The following is an 11,175-nucleotide window of genomic DNA, read 5'->3' on the forward strand; positions in this document are numbered from 1 at the left end:
AGAAAGCCCAGTCTTTCTCCCGAGGAGCGGCTGGAGGTTTTGTACTGCTGACCTTACAGTTACTGCCCACCCCGTAACCACTGTGCCCCAGGGCTCCTTCCCCCGGCTACTGGTGTCCCATTTTGTCTTCACAGGGATCCATCCCTCATAGCAGCCCAGGTGAGGACACTGACCCTGTGACCTACCGTTGTAGCTGCTGTCACCAAAGTCCCACTCAAGTGGGTGGCTTTAGCAAGCAGAACTTTGTTTTCTCACAGGTTAGGATGTTGGCAGTCCGCACCCAGGGTGCCGGTGTTAAGGGAAGGCTCTACCCCTCTGTAAACTAGAAAGGTGTTCTTCGGCCCGTAAACTATGCCCTGGTGGCATAGTGGTTACTTGTTGGGCTGCTAACTGGGAGGTTAACAGTTCGAAGGCACCAGTACCTCTTCAGAGGAAAGATGAGGCTTTCTACTTCTGGGAAGAGGTACAGTCTAAGAAGCCCACAGCAGCAGTTCTATCCTCTCCTATAAGGTTGCCAAGAATCAATATTTTTTGGGGGGGGGGTGTATTGGAGGGATTGTTTTCTTAATGTCCTGATTTTAAGATGTAGCCTTCAATTAGCTATTTATATCTGTGAGGATCTGCAGAGACAAACAGAAGTACATTTTAAGATACTGCCACATTAAAGCTGTAATCTAGAGTAACTATTTCTGGATTGCTTCACAGATTTCTTTAGACTTCAGCCTTTGGATTTTAAAAATGGCTTCTCTTTACTTCCTGCTAGAGGCAGGCAGCTGGAACGTGAGACCACGTGCTGGAGGGTGCAGGCCCGGGGGCAGTGCTTTGGCTCACTCGGAGGTCAGAATTGACTCCAGGGCACTCAAGACAATGAAGAACCATATGGAGTCCTGGGGGCACTGCACTTACTCATTTGGGTGCTAAACTCAAGGTCAATAGTTTGAAACCACCAGCCGCTCCTTGGGAAAGAGACGAGGCCTTCTACTCCCCTGCAGAGTTACAGTCTTGGACACCCAGAAGGAGAGCAGTTCTACCCTGTCCTTACAAGGTGGCTATGAGTGGCATTGACTTGACAGCAGTGAGTTATGTTTTGGGGAACCACATTTAAAATCTTGGTGATCTGCCTAAAACATCACCTGACCATACTCCAGATTTGCTCTTAATGAAGCTTGGGGTTGGGGTGCAGTGCTCAGTCTTGCTTTGGGAATAGCTGGAGAGCCAGGAAGAAGACTGTGGTTAGTGTCGGTTGCTGTGGTGTGGATTCTGGGGCATGGCTGTCCATGGGTGCTGAGTAAAACTGCCCCCTCGGGGTCTCCATGGCTCCCGCCTTTCAGAAGCAGATCTCCAAGCCGCTCTCCCGAGGCACAACTGCATGGACTCGAACTGCCAAATTTCTGTTAGGAGTTGAGTGCTGTGTTAGTCTGGGTAGCATAGAGAAACAAATTCATAGACACTTGTGTGTTATAGAGACATTTCTATCAAAGAGTAATTGTGTATTAAGAAAACATCCCAGCCCCATCCTGATCAGGTCCATAGGTCCAATATTAGCCCATATGTATGATACCAGTGTAGAAATGCCTCTTCAGACTCATGCAACACATGTAATGATGCCGAATGCAGGAAGGTCACTGGCCAGTGGGTGGAAAGTCTTGTGGATCCAGTGGTGGTGGAAGCATCTCAGCACTGGCAGGGGTCTCCACTTGGTTTCTCCAGCTCCAGGGCTCTAGCTCTATTAGCCCAGCTGCATGTGGCTTGTCAACAGGAAGACCAAGCTGACAGTCTGTGTGTATCTGGCCGCCAGTGAGCTATTTATCTCCTTGTGCGCCTCTTAAAGGAGGTCATCAAGCTGCGATGTGATTGACAGGCTAGACTCCACCCCTTTGCAAGTTGACAGGAGATGATGTAACTGCTGTCTCTCCCAGGGTCTTTGAAATAAGGTCTCACTCACTGTCATTGAGCAGGGTAGCATAACTCTTTACAGGAGTAGAACGCTGTAAATGTCTGTATTTACAGCCTCATCTCCCAGTGCCTGGACTGTTCATCCAGAGGTTGGAGGTTCCAGTTCACCCAGAGGTGCCTTGGAAGAAAGTCCTGGCCATCTACTTCCAAGAATCAACCCTGCAGAGCACAGCTCTGCCTTGACACTGAACCTTGCCATGAGTCAGAACGGTGGGACTCCAGTTAACCTAGCGCAAGACCCTCGAGCCAGGTGTCCAGAGATCAGAGCCACCGCCGCTGCCCTGCTCCTTGCCCCGGCACTGCACAGTGGTGTTTTCCTCAGTGGATGGCATTTGATATATGAGGGTTTTTCATCACAGGCACCTGTAACGGCCCCACCTGCTGGTCTTGAAAGCCCAGTCTTGGTGTGGGGCACGCTGCTTCTGCTGCTACACGGTCGCTGGGGCATTCTCGAGGAAGTACGTGATGGGCGCGTAGGGCCGGCTCATCAGGTTCTTGCGAGTCAACCAGCACTCACGAGGACCCCGGTGCTCTGTGGGGTTGACAGTGGCTCAGCGTCCAGGTGTGCTTCACCAGGGCTTGTCTCTGAGGCACCTCTGGGTGGACTTGAGCATCTGACCCTTGGCACCACCCGGGAATAACACCAGTCTGACATTGGCATTAGCTCCTCTTCCCTTCTCTCCCCAGACCAAGCGCATCCCTGGCACAGGGGCCTCCAACTCTAGGTGCCCACCCAGAGTGCCCTGACGGTGCTTCCCAAATGATGATGTGATTCTAATAAAAAGGAAATGGAAAAGACGCATTGCTGGGTGCTCTCGCCAGATTGAATTTCACCCCGTTCCTTGGGGCTCTTCACCCCTCCCTTTCTAGAGGAGGGTGAGGAAGCCCGCCCCCAAAGGCAGGTCCAATAAGTGGACTCTATATAACTGGTACATGCTGCTTTGGTGGTGGTGTGCTTTATACATTGAACTGCTAACCTCAAGGTAAGCGGTTCAAATCCACTAGTTGTTTGGAGGGAGAGAGGAGGCTGTGTGCTCCTGTAAAGACTTGTTCTTGAAACAAGTCCTTGCCCTCATGATCAGGCCTAGGTCCTTGCAAAGCCATGAACACCTTTGTGCAAGCGGTCATGAGTGGCATGGGCTGGTATGAACTGCGCACTCCCCCACCTTGGCTGGGCCTGGGTTTAATCGGCTGTTTCCTAAGGCTGTTCCAGTTGGGCTCTTGGAGTGCAAGGGGAGTGGGGAGGGACTGGGCTGGTCACTGAAAGGGTAGAGGTTCGCGTTCACACACAGGCACCACAGAGAAAGGCCTGGCGATCCACCTTCCAAAAACCAGCCCCTGGAAACCCTTGGGAGCACAGGCCCCCTTATCCCGCCATGGATTGGAATCGGCTTAATGGCACCAGGCCCGGTGCGTTCCCAGGCGGCTGCATTACTCCCATCCTGCCTTAAAACAGTTGTTTCTGTTGAAATGATGGCTGCTGCCTCTCTTTCTTCCTGTTTTTGGTTCCTCTTCCACTCTGACAGCCCACACAGAGAGGGGAACCGTATGGCGCTGAGGTTTTGTTGGTGGAAAGGGGTGACATATGAAGTCGTTGCACACAACTCAGCCTAACATGATAGACAACAGGCTGCTCCCATTTCTGCTCCGCTCCCCCGTTCCCCAACCCTCAACCATGACTGCGCTCTCCTAAGTGGTGAATGGCCTTGCTTTTCGGCCTTCCCCCTATACTACTTCTGGGAAGGTGGTGCTGTGGAAGGGACACAGGTGGCCTGAGCAGCCTGTGGGGACAGGAAGGTGAGGGTGCCAGCGCCTGAGTCACGTGCAGCCAGCTGAGCCTCCCACTTCTCCTTGGGTAATCTGGATTCTGGAGAACTCCAACTCCAGCCCCACTCCTGTGGTTTTTCCCCTGAGACTAGCCGCAGTAGCAGGCTCAGGCGGGAACCTGGAAAAGACAGGCAGGCGCACCATGAACTTTCTGAGACTCACTGTCCTTGTGCTGTGTGCCCACCCGCCTAACCAGCCCATGCCTTTACTCTTCCAGGGGGCATTTTAAGGAAGGGCGCCAGACTCTTCTTCCGCCGGCGCCATCAACACAAAGACCCGGGCCTGAGCCAGTCCCACAACGACCTCATGTTCCTGCAGCAGCCAGAGGAGGGCAGGAGGAGGAGGACGACCCTCAGCAGGATCCTGAACAAGAAGCTGCTGTCCAAACACAGAAGCAAGAGTGCCATGAACGGTGCTCCTGTGGACCCCTCTGCATAGGGCTCAGGGCGGCAGCCTCCTCCTGCGACCCACACTGACACCCTCACCAGGACCTTGCCAGCCCCCACCAGGTGGCGCTGCTCTGTCTGGCTTGATGTTATCCAACAACTTGATCTCCGAAAGGGGAAATCTACATGTATATGTCTCTGGATGTATGTGCATATATATATAGTCTCCAGCCAGGAGGCTCTCCCCAGAGAGAACTGATGAAATCTTCTTTGTCACCAGATGCCAGATGAGACCCAAGGGCCCTGTAGCTTGGGCTGTGCACCAGCCTGTGAGCCGAGGTTAAATATTGGAAGGGGATGGACATTGTGAACTGCATGGCATGTTCTCATAGACCTAGGGGCGGGGGGTAGAAGAGCTGTCCTGGAGGGATCCACGTAACCGGCTCTATACACTCACAAGTGCTATTTGGGGTCCAGAACTGGAATGTGTTACAAAGAGGAGACCCCACCCCATGCCCCCCACTGTGAGCCGAGTGGCTGGATCACCTCTGCTCCGCTGACTGCCCTGTATACAGGGTGCTGGGACCTGGAGATACTGTAATAGGAACGGAAATGCCATGGTCAATGTAGGAAGACACTCACCCTTGTGATTAGCCACATAACTTGAACAAGTATGCAACGAATAGCTATATCCTATGCACAGTATGCTGAACACTCCCCAAGTTTACTCCAAGCCACCTCGCAAGCAGAAGATAAGTGTACATTCTCACATGGTTTGAAATTTTTTTCCCTCTGACCTTTCAAATACCAGCGGGGCCATGGACAGTAGACACATGGGTTCTTTCTGCCCTGACACACTTGCTAAGCCGAGGTCCCAGCAAGCCTGTCGGCATGGAGGGAGGAGCAGTACGCAGTAGCGTCAATCGCACATAACGTGGGTTGTCTTCAGCGTGAGGCCAGTTTGCCAAACTCGGCCGACAGCCACCACAGAGTACTGTTGGGGTCAGAGAGGACGTTGTTGGCTGCAAGTGTCAGGAATGGGGATCTTCTGACGATTGAGCCCGCGTGCAGCTAATTCCTTCTATGAGCTCGTCTTTAGGGGAGCCCTGGTCTGATTTCCAGTGTTGGGGAGGGAACCGTCAGCCTGGGTCACTGAATACTCCAAGGCACCTTTCAGTCCCGCCTTCGTGCTTGCTTCTACTTGGGCTCCTTCTTCCTGTTCACGGGCGCCCACTGACTGAATGTGTCCCTCGCCACCGGCCTGCTAACCACCGAGCAGCTGTCATGGGGTGGGGGTGGGAGAGCATTTTGGCAGTTGAATCAGATATATTTTCTGCCAATGAGGTGTAAAAGGCTGTGAGGCAAACTTCACTTTTTTCACAGATGTGAGTTTGAGAGAGCTTCATGTCCGTCACGAAACAGTAAGTTCCAGGGCAGTCAAGCCACAGATGAACCAAAAAGCATTGGAGGAAAACAAAATTAAGAGGCTTATTTCTTTTTATGTGTGTGTGAAAGCAAGATTAGAAAACTGAGCCTTGAGCTTCGAAATGTATACTGTAAAAATTCTTAGGTGTTTGGGGAATTATCAATCAAGTAACTTTAAAAGACCATCGTCACTGGGACCTTGTTTTACAAGATTTTCTTTTAGTTGTAATGATTGTGAATTAGCCCTTATGTGGGCGAAGAACTTGCCACATTCAAGAACGAAGTCTAAGATTGTCAGACAGTGGAAAATTTCAACACAGCTTTGGGATGCTTTTGTTTATTTTTTTAATTTTGAAATTCAGATGGATTCAGATTTTTGTCAAGGGCAAACATCAGAATTTTAGCTTTCTTTCAAAAAAATTTTCTTTTAAAAACCATTCCCTATCAGCTCCATGAGCATTCTGTTTTAATACCTGCCTCAAGGGCTCAAAGGAGCCCTAGTGGAGTAATGGTTACACATTAGGCTGCTAACCTCAAGGGCGGCAGTTCAAAACCACCAGGGGCTCTACAGGAGAAAGATGAGGCTTTCTACTCCCACAGAGTTAGTCTTGGGAACCCACTGGGGCAGTTCTACCCTGCCCTCTGGGGTCACTATGAGTCGGAATAGGCTCAAGTGCAGTGAGTTTGCTGTGGTTTTCCAGGGCTCCTCTAGCCCTGGTGGTATAGTGTTGGTCTGTTAACTGCAGGTCAGCAGTTCAAACGTGTCAGCCCCTTGGAGGGAGAAAGACAAGGCTTTCTAACCCCGCAAATAGTTAGTCTCTGGTACCCATGGGGCAGTTCTACCCTGTCCTCGGGCTGCAATGATGGGGGGTTGATGCAACGGCATGAGGTTATTGGGGTTTGCTTGCTTGTTTGTTCAAGGGCTCTGCTTCCTCATGACTTGAAACCTTATCAGGGTCCTCGAAGATGTGAGGTGGACTAGATCTATCCCGTGTGCGTGCGCGCGCGTATGTGTGTGTGAAGTGAATCAAAGCTGAGACAGGTAGAGAGTGCTGTTTGTTAGGAGCTTGGTCGGCCTAGGAGTTCCTTGAAAACACGTGGCCTCCTGCCTCTGTGGACATTTGGGTCAGAGCCAGGAGCCTGTTCCCTGGACGCGCTGTCTTCCTCTCCCGGCTGCGGGCGTGTAGAACACTAATCAAGCTAGTTTGCCCAGCAAAACGGAACACAGTAGGGCGGCGAGCGAGTGCCTTAGAGAATCTCCTGGGCAGAGGCTGACAATGTGGGCTCATGATACTGTGAATACTGCCTTTCCAAGCTGTTCTCCAGGTTGGTTGGTTGGTCGGTCTAATGATGTAGGGTATTTATGTCCAAAGTAAAGGTCACTGAAGTTAAGCATCAGTTAAGACTATATACCAAATGGTTCAAAGCATTAATTTATTCCCTTACCTTTGCTAGACTTGAGTGGCTGGAGGGGGTTTGTTTTGGAGGGTTGCTTTTGCTTTGCCTTTCACAGCAGGGTGGGCTGAACACAGTCAAGAACACTAACCTGTCTCCAGGAAAGCTGGCTCAGGGTGCTTTCTGAGGGCTCCCCCTTCCCCCCCCCCCGCATTGTCACCGTCATTGCGGGAGCATTGGCCTGGCTCTCGGTGGCGGGATAAGAACAGACTTTGGGGTGTGTCTGTGTGTGTGAGTGTGTGCGGCTGTAGCAATAAGAAAAGTAGCAACCTCGTTTCCGTTCACAACCGCTGTGAGGGCCAGGGTTGAGTCCTGAGCACTTTATTAAAATCAGGTTTAAAGTTCAATGCCAACCCTGAGTCCTCCGACACTTGGCCAGTGGCGGTCAACCAGGAGCAAGTTTGGTACCTGTTAAGGTTTGCGCTGGCCTCCCTTCTGGAAGAGTTCGCAGTCTTTTCCGCACGCAGAAGAGAAAGGTGAATGTTGATTGCCGGCACTGGAGACTTCAGGGTGAGTCAGGGATGGTTGGAGCCAGAACACTTACCTCCATCAGGCGGGAAGCTGATCCAGGGGCCTCCATCAACCCCGATGCCAGCCTTTCTCTCGGTGCCCCCAGACCCTCCTGACACGATTACCAAAGCAACCGGCTGGCGAACAAGCACCCTGTCAAGCCCTGCGTCGCCAACTCAGGTCACCTCTGGGTCAGTTTTCTTAGTAGCTTTTCCTGTTTTATGTATGAGTAGCCGTTCGAAGCCATCTGTTCAGCCACCAACCGGGCCATGATAGAATGTTTATCTTTGTCATTTTTTTTCAATGTTATGTCAATCCTACATTAAAAAAATAGTTTTCCAGATATATGACGGCTTGCTGACTAAGTTGGATGATACCTTTGCATTGCAATGATTTTAATTCCAGGGTAGCACTTTAAAATCAAGTTCCGGCCCTGCACCGAATCCGTCAGCGCGGGTGTGAACGAACGGGCTGGAGCGGGAATGATCTTGTATGGAAATAAACATGCATATGAAACACCAGGCACCGAGTCGTCCTTGCCCTGAGTCCGCGAGATTCTGGAAGCTCCGAGGTCTTCGTGCTGAGCGCCTCTGAACCACCTGCTTTCTCTGGGCAGATGCCTCTGGGAGCCTGCACGTGACCAGTGAAGAGTTGGACCCCTTGCTTGTGTTTGCTTCTTTGCAAACGCCTTCTCCCTGGGTGACTTATTGTCCATTTGGCATCAGGGGACCGTGCCCCTGGGTAGTGCAAAGGGTTTACACTTGGCTGGGAGCCCTAGTGGCACTGTTCGGTGAGTGTTGGATTGTTAACCACCAAGTTGGCGGTTCAAACCCATCAACCACTTGGTGGGACAGAGGTGAGACTGTCTGCTCCCCTAACAACTTACAGCTTTGGGAACCCTACATGGGATGGCTGTGAGTTGGGACCGACTTGATATCACGCAGTATGTTTGTCATGTACGTACACACACACACATACACACACACACCCCTCCCCCCATCCCCCCACCCCAACTGAAAGGTTGGCAGTGAAGACCCGGAGAAGTGCTTCCACATGATGAGAACCAAGGAGAAGCTGCTCGGGCGCAGGCCTCCCGTCCCACCTGGAGTCCACCGAAGTGCGAATCAACCGGAGGCAGCAGGCCTTGCCCAAAGCTAAAGGTATTTTTGATAGAAAGTCATGTCTCTGGTCAACTTCGGTGTCCAACAAATGTGGGTGCTACAAGCCCAGGTCTGCCTAAGCCTGGGGAAGGATGCCAGGGGTACAGGGGTGAGGTGGGAGGAGGGGCTGGCATGAGGATGCTCAGGTTGGCTACCTGAGCCAGTGAAGGGGTGAGCCAGTGTCCAAAGCCTGCCCACTGCTAGTGCCTGATGGGTGCAGTAGGAATCCCTGTCGGGGGTCAGCAAGAAGACCCACTATGGCCAGGCTGGGGACGCTGCTCTGGAGGCTTGTGGAGTAGGACACGCAGAGTCCTTACCCTGGGGCTGGGCTCCAGGCAGCAGAGGGGGAGAGTGCACAATGGGGTCCTGTACAAACCCCTGCATTGCAGGCCCCTCCTCTCTCCCAGGCACCGTCTTTGTTTCCCCAGCGGGTGTTATGCCCCACCTGAGGTGCCCAAATATCAAGGCTCAGTTTTGGGAAGTAGGTGCTGAGATGATGGGACAGTCTCGGTCTCCTTCCTGCACTGGATTCACATGACTGCCGAAGCAAAGTCCCTCACCCTGAGCAGCTTAGAGCACAGAGATGTATTCTCTCCCAGATCCGGGGGCTGGGTCTGAATTTAGGGTGTCAGCTCTCTCAGCTTCTGGTGGGTCCTGGCAGTATGTGGCCCTGCCTCCGTCCGCATCTCTTCTCTTTAATGAGGAAACCAGACATTGAATGCGCCACTCCCCCAGTGTGACCTCATGCTAACTGCTAACAGTGTCAAAGACCCTATTTCCAAATGCGTACAGCGGATTAGGACTTCTCAGGATATGGGGGTTCAGACTGCAGTGTCTCCTTCAGGGGGACACAGTGCAATTCTCAACACCCTTAGTCCCCACACCCCACCCTTCCAGGTGCCCTGACTCCTGAGCTAGGAGCAGGGTGAGGTGCACTGGCCTTTCCACTGGGAACTGGTCACTTGGGGGCCCAGAGAACTCAGAGGAAGTCGGCTGAGGGTGCCTTCTGGTCCAGAGTTTGGATGCTCCGCTCTTGTGTGTGACTGCCGCAGTGAAGATGGGGCTGCAACCAGAGGGGCCCCAGCCTGCACTGAACTGCTGTTTCCCCTTGTGGCCTGGGCCCACACTCCAGAGGAGCCAGTCGCTGGGGCACTAAATGGACCAGGTAGCATCCTCTTTCCTCCCCCTCCCCCCCCCACCCCTCAGGGCAACCCTGCGATCTTGCTGTCTCAGAAACAAACTGCTAGCGACCCTGCAGGGAGGGCAGGGTAGAACTGTGCCTGTGGGGTCCAAGGGGAAACACCTTTACAGGGGTAGAAAGCCTCATCTTTTGAAGGGGCGGCTGGCAGTTTTGAACTGCTGGTTAGCATCCCGGTGTGTAACCACTACACCATCAGGACCAAATCCATGTTCATCTCAACCAGGGGAGGGAGTTCTGGGCGTGGGCCCTGGCAGCTGACACTCAAGCATGGCCTTTTTTAGGAAGTGACGGACCACTGACAATGAGCCAGGCCATCAGTGAGCCTGACACTCATCCTGTTTGCCTTCCCTGGGGAGAAGAGCGGTGGGCATCACCGTCTGTGAGCACCCAGGGAACTCGGTGTGCAAGTTGGGGTGAGCAGGAGTGGAGAGAAGTCCAGAGAGTAGAGGCCCCAGCGTGTTTCCCCATGGTGAACTTGGAGCAGCGCGTTCAGACACTGCTCCGCCATGGACAGGGCCCAGCCGTGCCCTACACACGACAGGCACTGGAACCTACTGCTGGTATTTATACACCACAGGTAAGGGTGGAGGTGCCTTGGGCTCCTTAGCATTTGATACAAAAGCTGGGGAGACTGGAGAGCCCATCCACAATGCTGCTGCAGTCGTCGTGGCCGGCTCTGGCAGCGGTGACCCCTGCTCCACATTCATGACCCTTTGGACGCTGGAGCAGCTATGGGAGTGGGGGGCGGCGCATCCCCCAGCCATCGACTGCACATGGCTACATTTTGGACATAGATGGCCAAGGCTCGCTCGTTTTGTTTTGGCCTGGAAGGCTCCCTGAATCCTGTCCACCGTGCATGGTGACCCTGCTGGTGGGCAGAGCTTCCTGCATCCGTCACACACAGCGTCCACAGTGCAGCAGGCTGATAGACTGGTGCAGGGTAAACTCTCATGCACTGCCACGGGGATGGGATCCATTGCACCTCACGACAATCCTATTAATTGAGGGCTTGTTACGTGCTGGGAATTTTTCAAAGTGCTTTACAAGGAAGGACTCATGTACTCTTTGGAACAATCCCATGAGTTAGGAGCTGTCACAAACTTGCCGATTAGGAGACTACGTAACTTCCCCGAGGCCACAAATCTCACTATAAAGCAGCTGCAGAATTTGGGTCCAGGCTGTCTGGCTGGAGAACCCTGACTCCAGCCAGCACTGCCTACTGCCTTTTACCAAATGAAGAGACCAAGGACTTGGG

General features: G+C 52.7%; 1 protein-coding gene across 1 annotated transcript in view; it reads left to right on the top strand.

The window, feature by feature from the left end:
* The window catches only part of C2CD2 (C2 calcium dependent domain containing 2), an 82,193-nt gene extending 74,113 nt beyond the window's left edge, over positions 1-8,080 (top strand). Inside the window, exon 14 of the mRNA XM_075542269.1 lies at positions 4,001-8,080. Within this exon, the coding sequence (XP_075398384.1) occupies positions 4,001-4,221 (221 nt within the window). The 3' untranslated portion in view covers positions 4,222-8,080. The remainder of the gene's footprint in view (positions 1-4,000) is intronic.
* Positions 8,081-11,175: the final 3,095 nt, after the last annotated feature.

The sequence above is a fragment of the Tenrec ecaudatus genome, chromosome 2, assembly GCF_050624435.1.
Source record: "Tenrec ecaudatus isolate mTenEca1 chromosome 2, mTenEca1.hap1, whole genome shotgun sequence".
Taxonomy (NCBI): Eukaryota; Metazoa; Chordata; class Mammalia; order Afrosoricida; family Tenrecidae; genus Tenrec; species Tenrec ecaudatus.